This window comes from Hypoxylon trugodes (assembly GCF_022578975.1).
Source record: "Hypoxylon trugodes strain CBS 135444 unplaced genomic scaffold F4822scaffold_2, whole genome shotgun sequence".
Lineage (NCBI taxonomy): Eukaryota > Fungi > Ascomycota > Sordariomycetes > Xylariales > Hypoxylaceae > Hypoxylon > Hypoxylon trugodes.
Genome location: NW_026250017.1, coordinates 205251 through 231374, shown reverse-complemented (window position 1 = coordinate 231374; position 26124 = coordinate 205251). Strand labels below are relative to the sequence as shown.

Here is a 26124-nt window from a genome sequence, read left to right as displayed (position 1 = left end):
GTAATGTCCCGAAGACTGTATGTTAATAGTATTGGCACGTTATCATGCTATTGATATTAGGTTGGATGATGCAGTATTGACAGTGCGGGGAACACATAATGGTGAGACACCGATACTGGGAAATCAATACAATACTATCGATATTATGGGACCCTTGATCTAGATACATCTAATATGTACCCCAACCTACCTGCGAAGTAAATACTTACGAACATTGAAAGTAAACAAGATATAACAATACGTGCATTCGTCCATTAGGTGTTTCTTCATACACAATTCCTATTGTTTGTTACAAAACAATATCAATTGAAGCTTCTAGTAGAATCCAAAAGAGATTGATTAATATTGTTTGTTAAACGCATCCAAAAATAATCTGACAAGTCGAAACGGTCAATCATTAGATCATTGGCAGGTGGGATATTACGATGTTACGCGTGTTACGCATGAAGCACTAAACAAAGATCAATTTTAGAGCTCCCCACTGCCATTGAGGGGTTCCCTGGATTCCCTGTCAATTTTAACTCCCGCTAGGGGAAACACGCTGCAACACAAGGCTGAGGAGCCGAAAGAGCAAGATTTGGGTACACCACGGTCGCACTGTACCATGTACGGACAGACCTTAAAAATGCATGTGGCTTGGACTTAAAGAGACTAGCGCCCAAAGTTTTGAACCAATACATTTCGGTTAGACAACTCAAGTTTCGAGGCCATTCCGCTATACCTAATTGGGCTATAATATTATTAGTCATATTACTCTTTTATGCCATATGATTTCTAGAATATTTCGATTAGAAACATTAGTAAACCTTCATGACGCAGTTTTCTGAACCCTTTCATAAACAAATACGATCCACCCATAATTCGACATCACAACTTCCCTGTAATAATAACGAACATAATGACAGAAGAGAATACTTCAAGCAGTGCGACAGCAGCCGAAGCTCCAATCGCTCCAGTTGCTATCTTCAAGAAACGAGGCGCAAAGGGAAAAGCCAATATCAGAAAACGTCCGGCAACGCCACCGCCAGCTAATAGCGACAGCGATGATGATTACACATCATCTGAAGATGAAGCAGGGCAACGAGTTAAACGACGCAAGAAGAATGCCGTCGTCACAGCCTCGTCTAAAAACAACATAACACATACCAATCAAAATCATAACGCCACCATCTTCGAAGCGGATCGCAGCGTACCCATCACAAGTACAAATGACGCTACGAAACAAACCAATTGGTTCGACGAAGACACGAATCTGCTAGGGAAAACACGGCCATTACCAAAATCCAAAGAATCAGAAGATGTTTCGACACAGCCAGATGGAACCTACAAAGGTCTCGCAAACCAGACGAAATTCATACGAAGAAATCCCGACGCGCCCAACCGGACTGTCGGTCCTATTAAAGCAGCCACCAACATCCGAACCATCACAGTTACCGATTTCGCGCCTGATGTGTGTAAAGATTACAAGCAGACCGGTTTCTGTGGTTTCGGAGATAACTGCAAGTTCCTACACGCTCGTGAGGATTACAAACAAGGGTGGCAACTAGACAGGGAATGGGAAAACGTAACCAAGGGAAAGAAGAACATAGGTGGAAAAGTAGTCGCGAGCGCCAACCGCGGCGCCAATGCCGACGACGACGATATTGATGCGGCCGAAGAAGCTTTACTAGAAAAAATACCTTTCGCCTGTATCATCTGCAAAGGACCATATAAGGAGCCCATTGTAACAAGGTGTCAGCATTATTTCTGCCTACCCTGCGCATTACAGAGATACAGGAAAGATCCCAGTTGTGCGGCTTGCGGTGCGGGTACGGGAGGTGTTTTCAATACCGCAAAGACGCTTAGCAAATTACTGGAAAAGAAGAAAGCACGACAGGCCAAGAAGCGGCAGAAAGCGATTGAGGCCGGAGAAGAAATACCCGAAGAGGAAGAAGAGCTCGGAAAATAATAGCTTAACGGAGTTATGATGATGGAATTTGGTACAATTATTTTCCGCACTGCCTAATTCTGGGGTGTGCTAGGGAGTCTCAATATCGCAGCATTCAAGATGTGAGACCATCGGGTCTGAGTCGCACCACGCTTGCGTGAGGCAGTGCTGCTCAGTCAGCTGAGGCTATTGCTGGGCTCGAACATTGAATGCCTTATAGCCCAACAGGTGGCGTCGTCAGGCGTTAACACGTGGATTAATAGTGCATACATACTCAGGTAGATATATTAGAACTACTGATATGTGTAAATAAAAAAGAGACAGATCACCTTGAAACATATACAATATCAATCAGCCTCAAGTCTACACCTCGGAGTTCATTTCCACCCCCTTTAAGATGTCTTAGCCCATTTCAACGGTCAGGTTATCTGTTACATACAATCGCGAAACGATTTTTTGTTCGGTATATGTTCCGCCGCATATAGGCAAGTGTCAGATATCACAATTCCCCGTTTGCAGAGCCCATAAACGACTCCAATCAGAGAGATCAAACATAATTTCGCAAAGTACAGTGACAGTGTTGGTACTGTCTAATTGAACAAGCCACCACAATAAGGGCGTCAATAGTGAAGGTCTAAGTACCCACGTCTTTACGATCCCTTAGAACTCCTCGCGATCCTTGGATATTCATTAAAGGATTGAACCAGCCTAGTCATCTCGGTTCTCACAATCAATCTCTCCAATTTCTGGTCCAAATCATCCTCAATATTCACGTTTCGCATGCTTCTTCTGCGCCGCTCTATCGCTATTAGAGTGCTATAAAATTTAATAACTCATATGTTTATAAACGAGTACAAGCGTATTTCGTAACCTTATAATCAAGACTTCTCAACGCGAGGTACAACAGAATTCATGATATAGCATGATCCAATGATACCAAAAAGGAGCTACATCAGACAAACACTACCTAGGGTACACGTCAACACCTAGGTACTTATCATAGTAGACATATGTCTACGACCGTACATTTATCAATAAAATGCCTATAATGCACATTGTAAATGAGCCCTTATAGTGGAAAACATAGCCATTGCCCTGTATTGTGACGTACTATGTTTACTTCCTCCGATTTGGTACTGCTAGCAAATGTCCAAATCCTCGACTTGCGGGCATATCAAATATTTATAATGCGTTGATATAAAGTCTGCTATATATTCTCAACTACTTCAATAGGGATTCTTAAAAACACAACGTATGCGATTTATTAAAAAATCATACCTACTTTACGGTTACTCGTTGTCCGGAATGTTGACTTCTATCGGGCCACTCAATGTACAATTCCAAGTTCCCCTGCGGGAACTCGATGGGCTTCAATCCTTTCGGGGTACACCAAGGCATTTCTAAGTACCTAGATGAGAATCTATTTACGAAGATAGCCTCGGAGTTTAATATTGGATAAATATAGAGTATTATCTTCCGATTGGGAATATTACCGGCTTATTAGTAGCAACACCCGCACATAGGATTATGACGTGATGCCATTTCAAGATTTGGCTGAACCGGGTACCCGGGACCGACACGGCGCATCGAAAGAGTGCATACGGACTTTTCGAATCAACGCCGATTCCGTATGAGGGTCACCGGGTCCGGTTTCGTTGCAATTGCTCGATATCATATGCGCTTCGGCTAGAATGCATCCCTCCTTCTAGAACCTCGGAAAGCTGAGATCGGATTTGATGCATATTTTCTGTGGAGTGGTGGTGGCGGGGGCTATCGCAAAGTTCCCCTGACAATGAACAAGCCAAAAGACTAACATAGCCACAATAAGACCAATCATAATTACTTACTCAAGCCATTAGGGACGGGAAGATTGTTATCGAGTTCAATTGGATCGGCATTTGCTTTTTCTGTTAGGCATTTTTCCGTCATATAGCGAGTTTCGGCCTATAAAGCGAATCTCGGCTGTGTTGGCCGGCGGAGACAACGGAAAACAAGGCGCTGCCGGATGACCTAGTTAAGCGAAGAGGAATAGAGAGGCAGTGCGTAGAATGAAATGCGAAAAGCGAGCTTCGGAACTTTTGACGAGAAATTGCTTATTTGCTATTGGCAGTGAATGTGCAATTTGACTAGAATGTGGATGGAAGAAGACTGTTGCGCCCCTTTTATAAAAGAGGAATAAGTAGCGGACCATATCCATATTCAGATCCGTCATTATCTTACATCCTACTCGTTCATCTCAACTAATCATCGCTTTTTGGAAAAACTTACCTTTAATTATTTAATAAAAACAATCATATTATCAAAATGCCAATTGCAATTGACGAACACACCAGCAATGTCGACGCATCAATACCGTTGTGTCACATTGTGACCCCGGTTGGCATGCTTGGCTATGGTCTTAAGGAGGATGAGACCATAGCCGCATTGAAGCCTTTCGTCGCGAGTGGCGTTCCGACCGCCATTATCTTGGATTCTGGATCGACAGATAGTGGGCCGGACAGACTTGCCCAAGGCATAATGGGATGCCCACGGACCGCATACGTTCGAGATCTTAGGAAATTATTGAAGCTCGTCCACGAATATCATGTCCCGTTAATTTTCAGCTCAGCGGGCGGTGACGGTACTGATGAGCACGTTCGAGAAATTGTAGGCGTCGTTGAGCAAATCGCAGCCGAAGAAGGAAATGACGGATACTCATTCAAAACTGTCGCTATATTCGCCGGAATTAAGAAGGAACTTATTCGAGAACGTCTAAGAGCTGGAGCAATTAGCGGGTGCGGAGCATGCGTTCCGCCGCTGACGGAAGAGGATATCGATGCATCGCCCCGAGTCGTTGCACAGATGGGTCCAGAGCCATTTATCGATGCGATGCACGCGAATCCTGATTTCGACGTTATCGTAGGTGGTCGCGCATATGATCCTGCTCCATATGTCGCTTACTGCGCGTACCTATCCGGATTGGACCTAAACGACTATAATTCGCCGATAGTTCAGCGTCAATTCGGCGGATTCACGCATATGGGCAAGATTTTAGAATGTGGAGGGACTTGCGCTGAACCAAAATCTCACGGCGCCATCTCTACCGTCTTCAAGGATGGCAGTTTTACGATCTCTCCCTTAACACCAACAGCACATTGCACACCTGTAACAGTCGCTGCGCATACCATGTACGAGAAATCGCGACCGGATATATTGCACGGACCGGGAGGATATTTAGACTTAAATTCCGCAACATATGAACAACTCGAGGACCAAAGGACGATCAAAGTGCGCGATGGTGTATTCAATTTCTTAAAAGGACGAGGCCTTCCATACCAAGTGAAGCTGGAAGCGGGTTGCGTTGTCGGTTACCGTTCAATGTTTATGGGTAGCGTTCGAGACCGTAAGATTCCAATACCCTCGACAGAATCTAGCACATAACCAAATACTAACGATGAAGCAGCAATTTTAATTAAACAATTCGACGCATTAACTGATCTCATCAAGAAATATGTCGCTGACCAACATAGCGACGTTACCGAGAAATGGGAGCTTGACTTTCATCTCTACGGAAAACCAGAAGACAATCCACAGTCGTCGGAGATATTTATCATCGGCGAGGCGCTAGGAGCTACACAGGAATTGGCAACCAGCGTCGCAGCGACAGCTAGAATTGGTGTCATTGTAAGTCTTATAACGCAGAATATTATCTAAATCGTAGCTCAAATATTAACTCTTCATAGCATGGAAGTTATCCGGGGCAGAAGGCCACTTCAGGGAACTTCGCATTCGGTATTGGTGGAAAGACTGTCATCGAGTTAGGGCCGTGCACGCAATTTTCCATGTATCATCTTATGGACCTGAACGAAGGCGAGGAGGGCCTATCTTTAGATAACGAAGCAGAAGAGCCTGTCAAGAACGGTGTAAACGGGAATGGAACTCACAAGCAAAGAACCCGACTTTTTACCCAATCCGTTTCATTGATTGGAAAGGGAGATAGGTCTTTGCAGAAGTCCCCTGCGCTCCTCACCAATGGACATGCCGACACCGTTAAGTTAATTACGGAGAAGAGCTCTGCCACCACCCAAGCGAGTAGTACGTCGACCTCTAATGGACACGCCAAAGCTAGTACCCTGGGGGATTTGGCTAAAGTTGTCAGGTCGAAGAATGCCGGGCCATTTGAAATCACCTTCGACCTCATATTCGAATCCAGGGACACCTACCTAAAAGTGAAGGATTCCGGTCTATTATCCCCCAAGACAATAGCAGAAGCTTATAAGTTAGCTGAGAGCGATATTGTCTGGTGCGGATTTTTCGACCCGGCGCAAGCATTCAAAGCCACTATTCCGCGAGTGAGGCGGGGCAAGCGTGCTGCCGGTGGAGGTTTCATGGAGAATGATGTCCACGGATCCCAACAGCATCTTGAACTTGTGAACTTGAAACTACCAGAGGAGCTGTTGGCAAGTCTAGCCTAGGTGTGATTTGGGCGTTTAGGTGGATGGTCGGGGCTCTCATGTAACTTATATGTACTTGGTATCGTCTAGTCGTTTCTCTCACTGATGTTTCCGTCTACTATATACAATGATTCTTTATTAAATGCCCTTAGCCCAGATGAAAATGTTGTGCCTCGGCGGTAATGCTATACATGTCCCATGAAGGATCACCCCAGAACATATTTGCGAAAGCGATATCTGACTGCCAAGGTTCTACCATCTGAGAATTGGTATCAAAAACATCTTCGGCGGGGATGCTACTCGGTCCCGGCAGGCTCGCTGATGTGGTGGGAACTTCAGATTCCTGTATCTCGACGGTCCGACCGCGTAGTTTGTTGGCCGTGTCAATCGCGTCTAGTAATATGTACACTCCCATCCTATCCGTGAGGTTTGATTTGACATCGGCGGAGACTGGTGTCTGCTTGCATAATACTTCAAAGAGATTCGCGACCCTATCAAATTCGTCCCGAGGTTGCAGCGTCAATGTTCTAAACATCGTATGTGACATAATCACATGGTTTGCTGCTAGTTGTTGTTCTTCATGGTTGCTAGCATTGTTGTTGAGACTAAAGTATCTGAGGAGGAAGATTGTCGCAAATGCTAGGCCTCTGAAGTAATCCTTGGGCAGTAATCTTTCGCGGTCTCCTATGGACATGCTTTGGGGCTTATCTGACCTCTCATGAAACCGCGAATTCGCTAGGTTTATGATGCGGAGGGCAGCGGCAAGACCTAACTTGAGTAGGATATCTCTCGAACTAGTAGTAGAGCGAGATCGTATGATCACAAGTGTATAAACGTGCATTTTGACGGCCATAACGAAATGGTCAATCATAGTCGTCCATCCATCCGGATATACGATTTTAAGCGTATCGAGCTCGCCATCGAGAAGCTGGGTGACGGAAGTATCAACCACACCGTCGTTTGAATTATGTGTAAGGACATTGGTAAATCCCGCCATGACGAGTAGCACTCTAATCTGGAGTGAAAACTCGCGCGGAAGACTATGTTCGCTGAGTATCGAACGGATCGTAGCGATATCGGACGGTGTATTGATCATCGGAGGGAGACCAAGATGCATACTCAGACTGTATCACCTTCAGCTAAAGCTAGACGCATGGGATATCACAATGACTTACGATGTGCTAACATGGAAACAACCTAACCACGTGTTTATTCTTTCGTATGGACTTCCGGATATGACACCGACACTGCGTACCGAGGGAGTAGACCCGGCCCTCGGGTTGGACCGGTGAAGCCCCATGTAAAGAGCTGCGTTCACAGCAACCCCGCAGTATAACCAACTCGGATCTTCCGGTTGATGCGGCACTGGTAATGGCCATGTGCATAGGAATAAAAGAGCTTGGATTTTGCTTAGGGATATTGGCGCCTGCAAAGCTTCTGCTTGAAGCATCTGCGTGTATGGCTCGCGGAGCCGAGTGAATACGGTTTCATCAGAGGATAATGGTAAGCGACATGTAACGACGGCAATGATTGTCCAAAATAGAAAAGTGTGAGAATGATAGAGGGTCTTGAGCGATACAGGACCTATTATCGGAAGATGCGGATGGAGGAAGGTTGTGAATCTTGTACAGAAGGACGCTTGTTAGCTTAGGGGAAGGAGGTTCAGTAGCGGTATGCGCACTCACAACTCGAATGCCTCCATGACTGATTGCTTGCTAACGATAACGCCGCCAATCTCAAACGACTCTAACCCTAAAAGCTCAAAATCTTCTAATAGAATAGCAACTGTTGGTTGCGGCGGGTTGCCGGATGAATCTTGTGAACGGGCAGAGTCTGGATCTGGACTCGTAGTAGAACCTGCGCGAGAGTTCGCTAATCTCTGATCACGAAGTTCCCGTAGCTCTTTTGACATAGCTTCAAGTCGCCTATTTACTGCGATTAGTCGCAAGACATGCGCGAAACCCCCTGCAGCGAAACGATCACATCAGGGGAACCTGGAGACGCACTTTCGAGCCGGCGTCCTTCGAAAGGACGGGTCAACTGTACATGTTAAATGTCTCGCCTGACATCTAGAGCAGGGGTTCGGAAACATGTCTTTAGAGTCGCATCGAAGCTATCAAGTTGTTAGTAAAACTAGTCATATCAAGCCAGGAAGGGGATGTGCACCTTCGACTGTTTGCATTCCGTGCATGTCTTTACGGGTCGCGCCCCCGGCCATACAGTGGATGCCATGGCAAATTCGCATGTGATCCTATTCAGAAATAATATGTACCAAGTAACGTTTGCTTATTTGAAATCAAGTCATGCCCAATTCTAGGTCTTTTCTCATATGTCGGCTTAATTGTGCATAAATGTATTAGGTAGCCACAGGAAGTTGAAGATACTTAGGCAATCGGCGGTTGATAGAAAGATTATAAAACGATGCGATCTTCCAAAGATATGTTGTAGACGATTTGCCAAGTGTGGATCGCATCGAATCTGATTCGTTGAATACCGAATAGATGTCCCAATTTCATTCTACTTAAACATCACAGGCAGGTCTTCCAAGTTCAATAGTCCCAGATTACCAACCTTGGGCAACATTGGTATAGCTGACGAATTAAGTAGGTCAGTATAGTGACGAGCTCATTAGCTACTTAATAATACCACGCGGCGTTGTGCAGAGGCATTGCGCTATTCCGGCATATAACTAGGGGAGAGCCTAGTCCCCGCAAACGGCATAGGTCGACAATACGACGGCTTGAGGCGGAGTACATTGGAATCAGGGGTTGTTTGCATAAGCGCAACCTCGTGTAGAACGAAGAATTAAATGGGTGAACCCGAAAACTCCGTCTTTAACACCGCTCAGCCTTACGAAGTGAAGACTAGTCCGTAGTGTGCCTAATTACTAACCCATTTATTTATTTTCGAGTTAACAACGCGCGTCGTTTTCGGTAATGGAGCGGGACTTCTGACGGCTGTGCCTCTCTTAAGTGTTATATATTTAACCCCTGAACCCCTTAACTCAACGTATTATAATGGTCTTTTGAGGGGGTGTCGGTCCGCCAAGATAGAACATTTTTATAGATTGAAATGAAAAGGCTATAGATGAATTTATTCCTCCTAAGATGAGGGTTTTATAATTGATATTAAATGACGCTTAGAACGCCCAGTATATGTACTTCTACCCATTGGGTAAGTCCGCGGTACGCACAGACAAGCCACCTAGGAAGCTAACGCGATTCCAGGGGTCTAAATCGTAGATCAAGTGGCTGTGGACGAATGATAGCTGCCCAACACGTCTTTTATTGCCCACCACATTGGCTAGAATCTGCATCTTCCCGCTCTATATCGAGCTTCTAAGTGGGTGGCTTTCGGACCTCCGTATCTCTAAATTGCTTTCAAATCGGCGAAAATGTTATGTTCCGTCTGTATTAATTTTGACGTGAGAGCTCTCCTTTTGAAGGCCGAAGGTCAAACACCCAGACGTTACAACACTCCTACAACGGGAGACGCGTTTGAGTCTCTTCGACCAGCGATTCCTCACTTCTTCAAACAACATCCAAATCTACTGTCGCTTCGGACCTCGGCTGCCGAGTGCGACCTCTGCAATCACATATGGCAGGCTTATGTCAGGATTTCTCAGCCAATTGAACTCACTGATGAATACCTGTGCCAAGGCACCAACGCAAGTCAGATATTCATAGGGACTCAGACTTGGGACGCCACACTTCACGGCTTACCTCATCTTGCCGCCATTCAGAACGGAGAAAAGGGGGTGGCGCGTATATTAGCCCTTTTCGAGGTATGCGCGTTGAGAGGTAAGTTATGTCATATTCAATTACCTTGGTCATATGTCAATAAGTTTATAGGTCGCAAACCATCGGATCACCCGAATCTTCTTGCCAGATCCATTTATAACAATTCTGGGTCCGATGAATGCCTAAAATTAGCTGGCAAACTGCTTGCCAACTGTTTTAATAAGCATAAATCATGTACTTCTCGGTATCCCATATCAGCGGAACTTCCAACGAGGATCATCGACACCGAAAGCGCGAACCCTAAGCTGGTTGATGGTAAAGGGCGATGTGGGACCTTCGTCGCGCTTTCGTACTGCTGGGGCGGTGATTCCGACTTCAAGCTCACAGCAGCATCAGAACAGTCATTTCGCGAAGGCCGACCTCTTGGCGAATTTCCTGCTACGTTACGCGATGCTATCCATGTTGCTAAGGCGCTTGGCGTCCGCTACATTTGGATTGACGCGTTATGTATTATCCAAGACTCCGCCGAAGACTGGGCCCAGGAGGCTAGTCGGATGCGTGAGGTTTACAAAGGGGCAGCCCTCACGATAGCGGCGGCGTGCGCATCTAAAACGAGCGAAGGGATCTTTCGGGAGCGGTCCATACCGCCAAATGATTCCAGATGCTGGCTCGACTGGAGAAATGGAAACGAGATCCCGACGAAAGTATTCCTGCGACCTGGGTCCGAACTATGGGACGAAAGGATGCATCAAAGTGTCCTGAACACTAGAAGCTGGGTCCTACAAGAAACTCTTCTGGCGCCCCGGACTCTGTGGTTCGGTCAACAGCAACTATGTTTTGAGTGCCCGAAGGGAAGCGTAGATGAAGCGGGGCGAACCATCAGGATAACAGAAATATACCGCAGCAAAGAGTTTATGCAACTTCTCCGCCAAGAAGTCTTGCCAGATTGGAAAAGGCGACTACTCACCTATCTACGAGAGCGAGACCTTCGTCTCGCGATCATATATCCGGAACCTTCATTGTCAAATATCCTGCGGGCTAGGGACTTGTGGACCCTGCTCAATAGGTCCTTCGTTTGGAGGCCATTCACATTGCAAGGTTACTTCAAAGCTCCGGCGGACCCTATGGGAATGTCACATTTCGGTTTTTGGGTTAAGGTAATAGAAAACTATTCGGCCCGACAACTCACCAATCAGGGCGATACTCTTCCGGCGTTATCTGGGCTTGCTGGAGAATTCTATACAGCCACAGGCGATACTTACGTCGCTGGACTCTGGAAGTTGGACTTAATACAAGGTCTAAGCTGGGTAAGTGATTTTTATCAGCGATCATGCCTTTTGACATTTCTCATGATTCCTTCGAGGCAATTAATTCACCAACCCATCACACTTGCGCTAATATCTGGGTTTTAGACAAGGTTGCCCCTTAAAAAACAACTTCCGAATAAATTTGCGGACGACAAGAAATATCTAGCACCATCATGGAGCTGGGCATGCCTCCCCGGGCGCAAGGTTCTTTTTATGGATCTCACGCAATACGATCATGTCAAACGTTTTGCCAAGCTCATAGACATGAACATTCAGCTCTCCACTCACGATCCCTTCGGCGCTGTTAAAGGCGGCTACATAACTCTCCAAGGCCCGTTTCTCGAATTGGATTCACCTGATCTTCTCAGCGATTCCCAGCCAGCTTTACCTTTTCCGAAGTTGTTGAATTGGATCTACCGCAGGTTGAAATATGGCGGGAATAATGAGTATCAACAGAAACATAAAAGTTATCCCGGACAAAAATTTGCACTTTTGAAACTGATCCAAGGACGAAGAGTCATGATAAAGACTGCCGAAAACCTATGTTTCCTTGTTCTAGAGAGTGTTGAAGGCACTGATAGCTGGAGGCGGGTAGAACGTCTCATTTTCACGGTTGCGGAAAATAGGGCTAACGAGGGCGCGGAATTGGTTGAAGCGCTGGAAGTTTTAGCAGAATTCAGGGATGCCTTAAAAACAAATGCCGTGAAAATCATTTAAGATAGATGTGGCTATTTAGAAGAAACATTGATACGAGATGGGCGATGTTAATTGTTTTGGCAGCGTTTGACTAAGAGCTTCAGCGACCCCTATATGTTTATTTGTCTCTACTGGGTTGACTCAAGCATTTCACGGAGTCAATGTAGTTGAGGGGGAGATCTTGATCATTGTTCATAGTACAGTGATATGCACTGTTATCACCCTGTCCAACACAACCCTTAAAATGCCCAAATATCCCTTATAACAATCTTCCATAATCAGTTTCTCATCATGGTGACTCCATATCCAACTTTTATAACACGCGAGTATAGCCTTTCAGGGACTATGGTTACAGTGTAACCACCTAGAGTCTAGTGTTTCTGTACGAGAAAGCGTGGCGAACTGAGAGAGTTTCGTCTCCGTCAGTCGTGCCCTATTAAAGATTAGCCAAGTCTGAACCCCTATCCTAGCCGTTATAGACCTACATTATTAGTAGCGAATGTTCTAGGGTAGTATCTTGTATACAGAGCGCAATATTGCCCAGCCGGCCGTCCATTCCGATTAATGAGATAAGTTGTGAAGAATCGGCATATCTGCGGCTCACCCCTCGCGGGAGGATGAGCTAAATTGTCTATGTAAGTTATTGTTAGCTGTAACCCCCCATTAAATGTTGGTGAGCGTTGATTGACGCCGTAATGCCTGATACGGGTAGAAAAAGTGAAAGAACAATGGGGATCTTACTCCTATTCTGCGCATCACAAGCGGCGGCACAGAGAGCAGGATCGAAGAAAGTAATCGTAAAAATTCTGGAGCCGATATAAGTCCCTCTCCCATTGCCAGGGTTTGCTGTCGATGTAGGAGTAGTCGTTGTTATAGTTGTAGTCGTTCCGTCTACCGTTGTGGTGACGGTTGTAGTAACAGTAGGATCTCCGGTCGTGTCGCCATCCGGTGCGTCAATCGTGTTGTTTCCTGTGGCCTCTCCATCATAACCCGGCACTGTAGGAACAGCATTCCGCATATACCCATTAGATCCTGATATAACTATGTGAAAACCTTGCTGGTTCTCTCCAACGTAGCTCGCAGTGTCCGTTGCGACGTCACCGCCCCAGAAAATGCATTTGATATTAGTCGTTGAAGGCGGGTTCGCACAGCCGGGCGCTGGTATAAGAGATGGGTCTCTTTCAAAGAAGATGTTAAACCCTTGACAGCCGTCAAAGATTGTATCGCACTGGGTTGCGCAACCTTGGGTGTCGTAAGAATTAAGTGTATCAAAGCCGAGATATCCGTAGGCTTGGCTCCTAGCATGTAAGTTTACGAAGGTCCTGTTGTATCCTGAAGGGGTAGGAGCTTGACTGGCGATTGTTGCGAAAGCGGCGAACCTAAGGAAATTACTGTCATTATCAGGAGATGGTACCGGACCGGCCCCAGTAGGGTTAGGTTGACAGGCCGTCTGTCGGGCAGCGACGCTCCGACGAGAGATCGGTTCAGTTCCCACAGGTAAGGGGCTTGCCGTAGCGGATTCGGTAGCTTCAGTTAGATTATAGGTAGTGGTATCGGCGCTAGGTCCAACTGGCACGGAGACCGAGGTTGGCGTTGGCGCTGAATCGACAAGCGAAGTATCGATTCCTTGTCGGGGTTCAAGAGGCGAAGCTATGATCATAGCCATAAGAGCCTGACCTAATGCTGCGAATAACCTCATTATTTTCGAAGTAGCTGAGCTGATATCTCTAAAGAGGTGCGTGTGTAGATGAAAAGAAGAGAAGTGTTGGTAGTTTTAGTGAGAACATTCCAAAGATTGTTATAAGGCTACGAGAACTCTCCCATTCTCTTCTATTTTTGCTAACTATTTCAACTATCCTAGGCGGTACGGTTTAGTAGTCATTCATTACTTCATAATTGCGAAGAATCAATCTTTCATTCCGTCCTCCATCACATTTAGCACGGCCTTACATCACAATTTCTGTGGTTGCCAGCCGACGAACTTCTATGAGTCAGTTCGGAACCCACACCAACACTTTATAGACCAAAATGTTAATTGATTTACCTATTGGGTATCAATGAAGAGCTGCGTTCCGACGCCACCAGACTGCTTCAAGCCTTCCAATTGCAGGAGAGAGAGCAGCTTTAAATCACCGAGGCCTTGATAAAAGTCAAATTGAGACTTGCAAGTGCTTGTAGTTAAGCTAGTACTCTTAAAAGCTTCCATACCTTATCGCTTCTATCAATTGCCCCATATTACTGAGGGATATAACGACCCTTGGATGTAAAAAAAGTGTCCATGTAGGTATTTTATATTGTGGTGTGCCTCTTATCATCCCATTTTCCCTGAATCCAGCTGAGGGCCGTTCTACATATTGGATAGGAAGGCTATTAAACGGCTCTTGCCGCTCTGAAATCGTCGATTTTAAAACTTTTCCCTCAATGCTGTTGTATGTAATACTTAGCAGTTGGTTAGGGAGGTAGGCATGGAGCATTGTGGTTGGTTGATTCATCCAAGCGTCTTGACTCAAATGAGCTACCACATGTATAGTCGATGGCAACTAAACTCTAAATTAAAGATGAGACCCTGGCATTGTCCTAGCTTCGCGCGACGACACTGTCACGTTTGGACCCCTACGCAAAGACAAGGGTTGAATAGCAACTCCTAACATGTTCTGCCAAGAGGTTCGAGACTATCACATGTTGGAACTTCCGATAACGGTTACTCCAACTTTCACTTCAGATGGTGCTGGTATTCTGGCTTGACGTGGTGTGTAATGAGCTGGGGGAGAGATATGACTGATAATAGGGATGTCATATGACGGTACGTGATGTCATCCTCAAACCTTGGGAGTCTGCTAGGCCTCCCCATAAAACGTAGTGCCCCGCTAGCGAGTGCTGCAAGGGCCAGCCCTGAAGCCCTTCATTTAATTATGAATTTGCTCCACGTGCGTGGAAGTTCCAGGACCCCTATTTGCAGATATCCGGGTACACAGCCGATGTGGGGCCGTCGGCGAACAGGTTCGGAAGGCAACAACGGACCTGGCGGGGAAACTCTCCAAGGTATAGCGGTAGTAACGGTGGGGTTGACGGCCGGCTACTTTGCCGTAAAGGAATGGAATCAATGAATTGTTAGGAGGTAATGAAAAAATTGAAAACGAAGAATGCGTCTTTGTCTTACCTCATTGGAAGTTACCCGTGCTCTCTTTGACTCCTCCCCTAACGTCCCGGTTGGTTGGTCCGTCTGAAAATTCACCGTATGACTAACTGCGTATTTTTGAAGGCATCTATGATTCCGAATAAGATGGGTCAAATGCGATAAGTCGATGTTTGCCGTCTAAGCTACCAAGTTTAGCATTGAATATTCTGGGCCGGTTCCCTTGTGACACATCAGAGAGCAGGGGGAACCAAGAAAAAAAAAGGAACAATTGCACTTGCTTAATTATTTATTGGAAGTAATTATTAAAGTACCTACCTGGTAAGTTGGGGCGACGAAACGGGGCAAAATAGTTTGAAGTGTCTCTCGGGTGAAGACAATCGTGTTCCTTCTATCCCAAACCCAACACGAAACATCTAAATTAATTTCCTCTTCCACCCAATCGACAATAAAGAAACTTCCCAAACTTACGAAGTACCTATTTAGATAATTATCGATTGGGCACCCGAGACGAGACAGCGACTATGCCGAAGCGAAAGAAAAAAACACATTCAGCCAAAGCTGAACAAAGAGCTGCCGCTAAGAGTAAACCGACGTCGCGCAAGCATCGGAACCATGAACGCGCCCGCGAAATCCCCCACGACGGAGGTGATCCCCCTCCGGGTACGCTTGGTCATTATTTCTACTCCCTGAACCAAGAACTGCGCGATGAGATCTTCGCCTGGCTGCTTGTACGGCCTGTGAGATGGGATCGAGAGCACAAGCCGTCCTGTCCCGCAACCAGCAGGTCATTAACCCACCCAAAGTTCCAGATGAACCTCAGCAACGTCTCTCCGGGTGTGTGCGCGGAAATGTACGGGAGTGCCACCGAATGGCGCCATCGCGATGACGAAGAAGACCCTATCTCTGAGAACATCTGGCGCAGTCGTTGGGCACCTCCCAAAGGAAATCCTTACCTATGTGGTTGGTGCGAACCCGAATTTCGCCAAAAACCGCATCCCGTCTCATACGACATGCCCTGCGACTGTGCGCGTCGCGACAACTTAGAAACTCTTCTTGTATGCCGCCGATGGTATGAGGAAGCTGGTCGAGTTTTCTACACTCGCAACACCCTAGCTTTCGCAGACGTTCCCGGGGTGAGTAAATAATTTTGATTTACCCTATTTGTTAAACACATGTCTTAAAACATCGTCGTTGCCTATATCTTTTCCTATGTATACTGCATGATTTCCTTTTCTCGGGTACGAATGATCGCTAATATTCAACGTCAGAGTATTGACTTCTTCGAGAACCTACCTGCTCGCTGGAAGCCTTTGATCAGCAAAGTTAGTCTACAATATGGACGTTTTGGACGTAGTTCCAAGATCAAATTTGAGGATCAGGAGATTCCGATTAGGGGACGCGGACTTGCGCATTTGTGGAGGATATTAGCAAGCTTACCGGCTCTAAGCGAGTTAGAACTCGACGCGATCATGCTGACGCGACTTCCTTGTGTCAAGGTCTTCAACGGACCCAAACTTCAAAACCTACGTCGAATTACTTTTACGCAGACCGATCCGAATTATATAATCGAGGCATCGCGCCGTTTCGTATGGCCCGGACGCGCTCTTCGACGCGAGATAAACGACAGCGAGTTTGCCGAACAGGTTGCCAGGCGGATCAAAGGCCAGCGTTACGGTTGGAAGAGGGGTGAGAAGCGCGGCGATGTAGACGCCAAGGCTGTTGAGGAAGAGAAACGGAGGTATCGCAAGCGCAACAAGGACGTATATGTTCCTCTAAAAGACGAGGAGAGTGACGAGGATGAAAACTAGGATGAGAAATAGCAGAGCATGCGGGGTAGTATGAAAAGCAAAGGTGACGATCGCGATCATTTCCCGGTGGAACGTGCGTGCACTGGGGCAATATTACGCCGACCAGGCTACAAGGGAAGCCCAAATGCCCGCCTTCTTGCTGATCAGATCATCAATTCGGGCTGTAAATAGCCTCAATCAATTTGTAAAATGTAAAAACCAAATAAACCATGTTTACTTCATTCAATATAGCATCGCTTAATTGACCCGCTAGTACTACCAACAACCCCCTTACATCTACGTAGATTGTTCACATTATTGGCCGGCACCTAGCCGCCTTTTTCCGCCCGCCCACTCGGCCCGATCATTCAATTTGAGGCATCATTGGATCGATCTGCTCGTCTAGCAATATGCGTGGCGCAGTGTTAATGAGTGAAACAGGAGGCCTCGGGTTGCTTCGCCACGTACTCCCGATCCGGTCAAGTACTCCGTCTAGCACAGATTAACAACCACCTTCTCGCTCGCCAGTCTCAATGGGCCGAAGGTGAAAATCCATTGTCCGGTTCGAATATTCGGTCGCTATATTCAATGTTACCTAGACACGCGCCGAGCTAGGTTAGCCTCCATCTATTTTACGACCATGTCGCAAGCTCGAGGTGTAAGGCTGGTTCAAAATGACTACGACACCTGGAGACGGCGGATATATGCGAGGGAGGCGATGAATCCTAAACCAAAGCCAAGAGTATACGACCCCGTTTTCGACGTCGAGATCAGCTACGCACTTCACAATGAAGCCGAGAGAGAGAAATTCAGGAAACCTTCAATGATTTGTGCCAAATGCCAAAACATGTTCAATGGGTACTTCAAGATGGAGATATGTTTTCCACGGTACTATGAGAGCTACGCCGCTCTGAAAGCAGCTGCTGAAAAGGGCTGTGGAGCATGTGTACAGGCGCTTGAGTCCATTGATCTTGACGACTTGCACTTCCAGGAAGCAGGTACAGTGGATATAACTTACAGTGGGGCCGAACCCGGACGGATCTACTTAACGATTCCATTCACGAAAGCTGAAATGGTTGATTTTGGGTGTCTAAGTCTCGAGGAAGCCAAGAAAAGAGATGATAAGGAGATGGAACTGCTGATTACACTGCAGTTTCGACCTACACGGTGGGGAGGTATGTATTCCGGGGGCCACCACTTTCCAAAAAGAGAATCATCGGATTCAAAACTGTTTCTAACATGAGATGATATGCAGCCATAGATTATGATGGTCCTCAACCGAGTACACGGGATGCTCTTGGGCTATGTAAGACCTGGCTAGAGAAATGTTGTACTTCTCATGACTGCCTTCCATCCAACCGCCCTCGTCACTTGCCTACACGCCTTATTACTATCGACAGCCAGCCGAGGATAGTTCTCTCAGAAGAATTAGGAACAAAATTGGGGGTTAGATTCGCAGCATTGAGCCACTGTTGGGGAGGCCAAGAATTTACGACTCTCAGGAGGGAGAATATTGAAGAATTTCGACGACGTATTCCAACTGAAACACTGCCAAAGACATTTCGGGATGCTATTGAGATCTGTCGATATGTGGGTTTGCCGTACCTTTGGATTGACTCATTGTGCATTATCCAACGCGATAAAGAAGATTGGGATCGCGAATCGCATCTTATGACTGCCGTCTACGGCAATTGTGATCTGAATATTTCAGCGGCATCTGCTAAAAACGGAAGCGTTGGCTGCTTTTTTGAACGAAAGAAGAGCTGGAGATGTCAAGCCTACGCCAAACAAGATCGCCCGACCGAGTTGTACGACGTCTTCGACCCCAAAAGGGTGGCTACAAAACGCGATGTACTAGAAGAGCGTGCCTGGGTTATTCAGGAGAGGTACTTATCTCGAAGAATTCTCCATTTCACTAGACACCAAGTCTTCTGGGAATGCATCACACGAAGCCACAGCGAGATATTTCCTGTTGAGTTCCCGGTAAAAATTCGATGTAGGGAGAAAAATCGCTATGCCATAAGTCGCAGGAACTTGACACAAGTTCTTTGGCCATCGATTGTGGGAAACTACTCGCAGGCACATCTAACAAGATCCAGCGATAAATTGGCTGCCATTGCAGGACTGGCACGGGTTATATACGAAAGACAAATAAAAGGAATATATAGACGCGACGACGCAAGCGGAAACAGTGGTTATTTTGAAGTGGCCAAAGGGAGTACATGGGTCCGTGATAGGTATATCACGGGTTTATGGCTAAGTCATGTTCCAAAAAAGTTTCTTTGGACCCGAAAACAACACTCGGAACTTCGAAGGAGGCTTTCTGGATTCACATGTCCAACTTGGTCGTGGATTCCCATCGATGGCCCAGTTTTATTTGAAGAACTGGCTTGCAAAGGAATTGATTTACATTACCTGGAAGTCGACTACGTTGATCCTAACAATCCATTTGGTGATGTCAAGAATGCTGTGCTCCGACTACGTTGCGATAGCCTCTGGCCGGGGACGATCTACTCTCCTTCTTTTGAATATATGCAACGTATTATCTGGGATTGTAATAGTTTTCAACGGGACGTGGTGGGCATCAATTGGGATTCCTTAGATTTCCTCGAAAACGAGGTTCGGTTATCGCAACCTTTACGAGTATTCTTCATGCCCATAGAAACAATCCCAGTACATACGTGTGGCCTGGTACTCAAAGAGACGCAGACAAGGAATGGGGAATATGTACGAGTTGGTAGTTTCTGTTTTGATGTATATGAAAGACCATTCCTATTGTGTTCGGACCCCGACCCGATATACTTTTCTGGGGAAGTAGAAGATAAGAATTCTGGTAGAAGACTTATCCTGGATTTGGTATGAGTACTTACATAGATAGACTAGAACGCGTGCTAAGATGGACGGCATTGACTACTCATGGAAAAAATACTTCGAAGAATAGGAATAATCCTCCGTAACATCTACAATCGAGCAGAGCAATATCTGGGTATGTATAGGTGTATCTCACCAGAACTTACGGGTCGTTCACGCACTGGCTTCTAAACACAAGGTCATTGGGCTTAATAGTACCATTCCTGAGTACCTACCTAGGTATGTAACTACGTATATTCTACTACTTGGCTACGTCTATGCTAAATGGGGGATATTTGCGTATTTCGACCAAGAGACTGAGCAAATGGCGAACATTTGTAACGAGAGTGGAATTGTAGCTTCTAATCTAGCGGCAACGATGGAAATAACAAGACAAATTTCGGTAAAGACAGAATTCCCACGACACCCTCAACCCCAAATCAAACGAGTAGTTCCTACAAAACAAACATCGAAGCCCAACAAAAACAACCATTCTATGGCATGGAGAGTATAGCCTTGTCCTGCCTGCAGAACCTTATTATACAGAGAGTAAAGTCTTCATCTGAGTAACCTTCAGTTATCTTGATCTGAAAATTTACTATGAATCAAAACGTCAGTATCTCTTCAAGAATACTTGGATAAAATTAATATGGCATACCTAAGCAAATCTTCCCCATTGCATACAGTGTTGGCAGTAGCCGTTGACGACATATTGTTGCACAATATTCTGCGGTGCTGGTCTCCCGCAAAATCCAGTTCTCATCGATGCTGTTTGAGTGTCGCCACATTTGTATGGGTGCTGTGTATACGCGTGTCCGCATGTAGTGTAGAAGACGTACCATCCGCAGGCACATCTCTAGGGGTTCCTGGGGTGGTGAACAAGTACATTGTTTACTTTTCGTGCGATTTCCCCGGCTCTGATGAGTTGTGGCATCTTGGGTGCTGGAAGATTATACAAGAGTAGATAATAATGTTGCTTAAGAAAGAAATAGGCACAAAGTGTTTAAAATAAATTTCTCTTCTATATCTCTAGGTGAATATGGATGGGTGAATGGAGTTGTTGCCTACATGATCTCCATGGTTAGAGGGACGTTACTACCTTTGTAAGTTCCTTTTTCATAAACAATTTCACCACCCTCTGCCTGCTTAGCGGCTATCCTAGACGTGGAAACGGCCTCTGGTTTAGAGCCGGATGTTGGCAGCCGTGTTTTTCTCTTTTGGGCTTGAAACTTATGCGTTGGTCTATCAATACAAAGCTATTGGCATACAGGCGTTCTTGATAGCTATTCTACTTATTTTTGAAAGATTTGCCGACGACATTATTAACATGGCCTAGGAATTGATTGATGAGTTAAACGCTTGGTACAGTTATTGGAAACAGTTCTTAACATATTTGACTTATCTACCAAGATCGGCCCATAAGAAAATAATATATGGGTGTCTCGGCCCGGAGTGTTTCTGAGGCTATATCGGACCGTGTTGATGAGTGCGGGAGACCCAGGGGGCTACGAGCAATATTATTGGTGGATGAACCGCCCGTCACAGCGCTTCGTGGCTCATCCATCACGAACCTTCACCTAACCACCTTTTATTCGTGTGTTGGGAGGCTATGTAGTCTATTGAGGCAATTCAATTTTAGGGATGACGGCCAAATTATACAAATATAAGGTTGTCCTTCATCACGACCGTTCCCCTCCTTTGTTGTCTTAACCCCCCCATACGCATTGATTATAATCTTACGCACCTCCTCTGTATTCTCTTTTATATCATTTTAGGCAACCGACGTCGACATGATTGACGAAAGCTTGAGATATTGGGCTCCCGGTGGGTCGATTATGCCCGGGGGGCCGAGTACCTGGCATATAGTCGATTGGGATCAACGACGTACTATTGCTGTCACCATGGATGAAGAACAGGAAGATGAATCGATCTCAATAGAACACTCAAAGAAGTACATCAACAATCTTGGACCCGATGTATATGCCATCCATTTATCACCAGATGGCAGTTTGGTTTCCACTTCAACTGATCCCAAAGACGACGCCACATTTTCCATGTATTATCCTCCTTTTGAGAAAGTCCGCTGGCCTATAAAAACGAGTGGTGTGTTACGCTCGGAATTGTTGGAATTAAAACGACTTGGTGCGAATGTCGATCTGGTTTCATACACGCCGAAGTCAAAAAAAGGCTCCCCACCGGCGAGCCCGAAGAAAGTTGTGTTCAAATACTACTTTCATAGTCAATTTACATATGGGTTTTGGAACGAGATGAACCTGTGGATGCGACTTTCAGGGGACAGGAATATTGTCCCATTTGACAATATTGTGTTAGATGAAATAAAACGGGGGGTCGTCAGGTTCACGAGCACATTCATCCCTGGCGACACGGTCCAAACGAATATGTCCAGGGGATTCAAGTTGGAATGGCTACGTCAACTAACTAGGGTCGTCGATGATTTGCACTTTAAATTTGGGATTATATATTAGGATATTGCTGCGCGGAATCTTCTTGTTCATCCCAAAACTGATAATCTTCTTCTATTCGACTTCAACTTTTCGGGGCGGCTTGGTGAATTTGATGGCATGAAAGCTGAAAACGATATTAAAGGAGTTGTATTTACATTGTACGAGATAATCACCTGTGACTACAAGCCCCGGGAGGTTCCACCTCAAGAACAAGACCCAGAAGTATTACAGAGGCTCGACGAATGGGTTAAGCACCCGGATGTAACCCTCGACCATCCCGTCTCGGAATATCGCTCAGTCCTGAATGAATGGGCCAAGAAAAGGCAAGAAAGGAAACAGATTGCTAGATTTGATGAAGCATCGGACCCAATTTCAAGGCCAAAAATTCCCGACCCACCCCCAACTGAAGCAAATTCTGTTGGCTCTTCACAGATGGAGCGCGTATGGACCAATTCGCGTTATGGTAGGGGTACAGATCCCAAGGTTATAGACTGGGAACGGCCGCTATGGGTTAAACTAGAACCTGAGAGTCGGGTCTTCGCAAATGGGGAAGTCAAAATTGCGTCTGATTTGCAGTTAGATGAGCAGCAGCTATCTGAGTGCATCGGGCATCCTTAGAAGAATGAGCAATGTTTAGAATAGTTAGAAACATTATGGCACAATTATGAGAAATACCTGACTGATAGGCCGAAAGTATTACACGGAAGGTATCTAGGTAGCTTTCGCATGCTGGATTTCTCCATTGATTTCTTCGGAATAGACTAGATTCAATTGATGGCCAGCTAAGAATATCAATTGGCTTGCTACATGATTCTAAAGCATCTCCTTCCATGTTTCTTTTGTAACGATAGAGCCGGCGCCGACACCTCGTGGCTATTACCTCATAGACTACCACCGATCCCGTTCTTTAAATTGTGGTAGTGGGAGGGACCTGTATAGTAGCAGCACCTATGTTTCGACCAAGAGACTGAGCAAACGGTGAACATTTACGTATAGAGGGACCCTTGAAGTAGATAACGAATGTTGCGGCGACGAAGAGCAAGCTGATACCAGCAAGTATCGAATTGGCTGTTTGAAGACCATGTTCGAACGAGAACGAATTGTAGTACGGCGCCGCAGCCCACGTTAACATCCCAGCGAGGAAGTCCCGAGCGAAACCGTTCCCACCAGTTGCAGAAGCCGAATAGGGACCATAGGCAGCTACCATGTAGTCGATGGTAGTCATGTAGATGGTATAGTTAGCAACGCCGATGAATATACAGCCGATCATCGGGGCAATCCAATGTACCGCGGGCGTGCTCGTCCAGGCGAAGATCAACAATCCGACAGGTAGGCATGGCGCAGTATATAGTAGCCACCAAAGCCGAGACTCGTATTGAGCATGCTCACTAAGCGGATTGTTTAGCCTGAGCGCTCGGTTACGATGGATTACCGGGATGAAGAGCAGATATCCAAGCACATAGGCGAGACCAATTGGAATGAAAGCCTAGAGACATAAGTTAGCAACTAGAAATTTAAGGTCTCGGGTTATGTGTTATTGGTCGCTTACAAGTCCTACTTCGATGTTAGAAAATCCCCATACTCCAAAGACGCGACCGAACGACTGGATTTGCATAAATATCAAGGCGTCGCTGAAGCCCGAGAGAGTTGACAGCACCAGGACGATCATTTCCTTGACAAACATCTGGAAAGGGCGCGTCCATAAAGACCACAATTCCTTAGGAACTAGGTACTCTCTCCAAGTCTTGGCTTCATTAGGCCCGAAGACGTTCGGCTTCTCCTGGGACGCTTGGGATTCTTGGGTCTCGCCCAACGTCGATTCACGCGTGGCCTTGGCGTGCCGGTCGAGTAGCACACTGGAGCGGGTTTCATTAACAAGGAAGTAGTGTAACAACTGAACAAAAACTCCAAAGATCAGTTGAATCCAAATTGTCCAGGTCCAATCCAAATACTCCTCGATGAATCCGCCAATGATAGGCCCGATAATAGAACCACCAACCGAAGACAGAACAATAAACGCGAGTGGATGTTCTTGGTGGTCTAAAGCAAACATATCGGCAACTATCCCTAACGTGACGCTTCCACCCGCGGAAAAGAGCCCACCAAAGGCACGCCCGATAAGGATAGCCGGGAAATTTCGAGTTCGCTTGGCAAGGGCGACAGGGATACAACATATATTGACAAGGAGAAGTGATCCCTGTAGCACAGGCCTTCTCCCAAATTCTTCGGACCACGGTGCCCAACTATGAAGTGTGTTAGCTTATGGTGGTATGAGGTTGGGGTTGGTACAGTTAGAAGTCATACAGCTCACATCCAAACGCATATAACACAAGAAATATGGCCGCTCCACTGACCGCGGCCTGCGGGCTCACGCCAAAGTCCCTGATGATACCGTTCTGCCCATCCGCATATAAGGAGGCATTGAGGTTCACTAGATGAGACGCGCATTAGATTAGGCGAAACGAAATAGGGGTGATATGTATGTCAAACTAGAAAGGGAACACGTACTAGAGAGTTGGACAAGAAATACGATTGTTAGAGTCATCCATTTCTTCCAGTTTGGCCAGGCTGACGCGAGAATTTCAGGACAATCACGTTCGGTTAGGATAATGATGGACCTATTCCCTTGTACCAACACTACTTCATCGTGCGACTCTTGTGATGTGATTTGCTTAGTTTCGCTTCGTGAAGTTGAAGAATGTGTTGTCACCGTTATCTCTACGGTGGTGCCCTGTACTGGGGATATTGACTCGTCAGCTTGCGAAGAAGCTTCTTCTCTTTGGACCTGAACGGAAGCCATGTTATCCGTTGAGAGTATAGGTAGGTGTTGTAAAGGGTACCTGATACTGGGGTGTAAGAACGATAGATGATATACAAAAACTTGGGGAATAGTAACGGAAGTTGTTAGGTACCTAGGTATGTTAGAAGAGGATTATAAGAGGATGGTATAGGGAGAGTGGTGAAGATGTGAGTTGTATGTGAGTCAGGGGATGATGGAGTGGAAGATGTCCAAGAAGTCTGGTTGATTCGATGTGAGATGAAAAGGATGGGGGCCACGCACGTATTTATCTTTCTCCCAACACCATGGTCCCTTCTGCTTCAAACACCACGATCGTCAATCTCGTCTCATTTAAGATTTACTTTACTGCGGTGTTCCGGCATAAGGCCATAGTAACCCGCCACTTAGGACCTGGGCCGGAGCTTATCTTGGTCGCGTGAGCTGTACAAACCTTATAGCCATGTTACACGTTTCTTTCCAAGACAGCAGAAGTTAAAGTCTAATCAGTGTTATTTGTATTTCTTAGGAGACTGGAGTAGCTTGTGATATGGTACGAGGATAACACGGTACATATATCGGTTGCCACCATCTTTCCCAACTCGGACATTAGTTGAGGGGGAAACAGTCGGTGGTTTGATAATTAAGTTCATATTCTAGTAAAGCTGAAGGAGCTGATCGGCCACATGAAAGGTAGATGTGAGATCATTTCCTGTAGCTATATACTTTAATACGTAAAGAAAGTGGAGGATGCTCTGATAACCATAGTGTTGGTATTGGTATGGTGACTACCATCATAATGAGCTGAGAGTTAAACAACACGTGGATAGAACTTATTGAGTTTCTATATTGTTCTGTTCCTAACAAAGACACGATAAAGTCGAAGATGAGGATTACCTAAGTAATAGGAGTAATGAAATGAGTCCGAGTTCTCGTGGTGTAATTTTAAGGGGCAGAGAGGTAGAGGGGTAAAGGGGTAGAGGCGTAAAGGGTAAAGGGGCTGG

General features: G+C 46.0%; 9 protein-coding genes across 9 annotated transcripts; 6 read left to right on the top strand and 3 right to left on the bottom strand.

Annotated features, from left to right (window-relative positions):
* Positions 1-793: 793 nt before the first annotated feature.
* F4822DRAFT_388508 (uncharacterized protein) lies at positions 794-2288 on the top strand. Its single transcript, XM_051456903.1, has one exon. The coding sequence runs from the start codon at positions 899-901 to the stop codon at positions 1946-1948; it is 1050 nt and encodes a 349-aa protein (XP_051317590.1). The 5' UTR covers positions 794-898; the 3' UTR covers positions 1949-2288.
* Positions 2289-4231: 1943 nt separating this feature from the next.
* Positions 4232-6381, top strand: F4822DRAFT_436032 (uncharacterized protein; the record flags this gene model as incomplete). Its single annotated transcript, XM_051462263.1, has 3 exons — positions 4232-5309; positions 5370-5590; positions 5650-6381. 3 exons carry the CDS (start codon positions 4232-4234, stop codon positions 6379-6381), a joined length of 2031 nt encoding a protein of 676 aa, XP_051317589.1.
* Positions 6374-8975, bottom strand: F4822DRAFT_105932 (uncharacterized protein). Its single transcript, XM_051452389.1, has 5 exons — positions 8527-8975; positions 8367-8473; positions 8046-8285; positions 7536-7982; positions 6374-7484 (listed from the first exon to the last, which is right to left on the bottom strand). Exons 1-5 carry the CDS (start codon positions 8590-8592, stop codon positions 6509-6511), a joined length of 1836 nt encoding a protein of 611 aa, XP_051317588.1. The 5' UTR covers positions 8593-8975; the 3' UTR covers positions 6374-6508.
* A 729-nt stretch (positions 8976-9704) lies between these two features.
* Positions 9705-12393, top strand: F4822DRAFT_388505 (HET-domain-containing protein). The gene is made up of 3 exons (XM_051456902.1): positions 9705-10160; positions 10212-11407; positions 11513-12393. Exons 1-3 carry the CDS (start codon positions 9755-9757, stop codon positions 12122-12124), a joined length of 2214 nt encoding a protein of 737 aa, XP_051317587.1. The 5' UTR covers positions 9705-9754; the 3' UTR covers positions 12125-12393.
* A 74-nt stretch (positions 12394-12467) lies between these two features.
* On the bottom strand, positions 12468-13802 carry F4822DRAFT_425031 (uncharacterized protein; the record flags this gene model as incomplete). The annotated part of the gene is made up of 3 exons (XM_051460268.1): positions 12468-12536; positions 12589-12734; positions 12845-13802. 3 exons carry the CDS (start codon positions 13800-13802, stop codon positions 12468-12470), a joined length of 1173 nt encoding a protein of 390 aa, XP_051317586.1.
* Positions 13803-15763: 1961 nt separating this feature from the next.
* Positions 15764-17050, top strand: F4822DRAFT_425030 (uncharacterized protein; the record flags this gene model as incomplete). The annotated part of the gene is made up of 2 exons (XM_051460267.1): positions 15764-16375; positions 16511-17050. The coding sequence occupies 2 exons, from the start codon at positions 15764-15766 to the stop codon at positions 17048-17050; spliced, it is 1152 nt and encodes a 383-aa protein (XP_051317585.1).
* Positions 17051-17212: 162 nt separating this feature from the next.
* Positions 17213-20170, top strand: F4822DRAFT_388487 (heterokaryon incompatibility protein-domain-containing protein). The gene is made up of 2 exons (XM_051456901.1): positions 17213-18204; positions 18285-20170. The coding sequence occupies exons 1-2, from the start codon at positions 17670-17672 to the stop codon at positions 19889-19891; spliced, it is 2142 nt and encodes a 713-aa protein (XP_051317584.1). The 5' UTR covers positions 17213-17669; the 3' UTR covers positions 19892-20170.
* Positions 20171-21669: 1499 nt separating this feature from the next.
* F4822DRAFT_436029 (uncharacterized protein) lies at positions 21670-22962 on the top strand (the record flags this gene model as incomplete). Its single annotated transcript, XM_051462262.1, has 2 exons — positions 21670-22323; positions 22366-22962. 2 exons carry the CDS (start codon positions 21670-21672, stop codon positions 22960-22962), a joined length of 1251 nt encoding a protein of 416 aa, XP_051317583.1.
* A 289-nt stretch (positions 22963-23251) lies between these two features.
* On the bottom strand, positions 23252-25144 carry F4822DRAFT_436028 (MFS general substrate transporter; the record flags this gene model as incomplete). The annotated part of the gene is made up of 4 exons (XM_051462261.1): positions 23252-23830; positions 23894-24587; positions 24649-24775; positions 24853-25144. 4 exons carry the CDS (start codon positions 25142-25144, stop codon positions 23252-23254), a joined length of 1692 nt encoding a protein of 563 aa, XP_051317582.1.
* Positions 25145-26124: the final 980 nt, after the last annotated feature.

Coding starts and splice junctions, on each gene's coding strand:
- F4822DRAFT_388508 (XM_051456903.1), top strand. CDS start 899: ATGACAGAAGAGAATACTTCAAGCAGTGCGACAGCAGCCGAAGCTCCA.
- F4822DRAFT_105932 (XM_051452389.1), bottom strand. CDS start 8,592: ATGGCATCCACTGTATGGCCGGGGGCGCGACCCGTAAAGACATGCACG. Junction 8,286..8,366: donor CGAAGGACGCCGGCTCGAAA/GTGCGTCTCCAG, acceptor CGCAGTAAATAG/GCGACTTGAAGCTATGTCAA. Junction 7,983..8,045: donor GTCATGGAGGCATTCGAGTT/GTGAGTGCGCAT, acceptor CTTCTGTACAAG/ATTCACAACCTTCCTCCATC.
- F4822DRAFT_388505 (XM_051456902.1), top strand. CDS start 9,755: ATGTTATGTTCCGTCTGTATTAATTTTGACGTGAGAGCTCTCCTTTTG. Junction 10,161..10,211: donor CGAGGTATGCGCGTTGAGAG/GTAAGTTATGTC, acceptor ATAAGTTTATAG/GTCGCAAACCATCGGATCAC. Junction 11,408..11,512: donor TAATACAAGGTCTAAGCTGG/GTAAGTGATTTT, acceptor TCTGGGTTTTAG/ACAAGGTTGCCCCTTAAAAA.
- F4822DRAFT_388487 (XM_051456901.1), top strand. CDS start 17,670: ATGTCGCAAGCTCGAGGTGTAAGGCTGGTTCAAAATGACTACGACACC. Junction 18,205..18,284: donor TCGACCTACACGGTGGGGAG/GTATGTATTCCG, acceptor GATGATATGCAG/CCATAGATTATGATGGTCCT.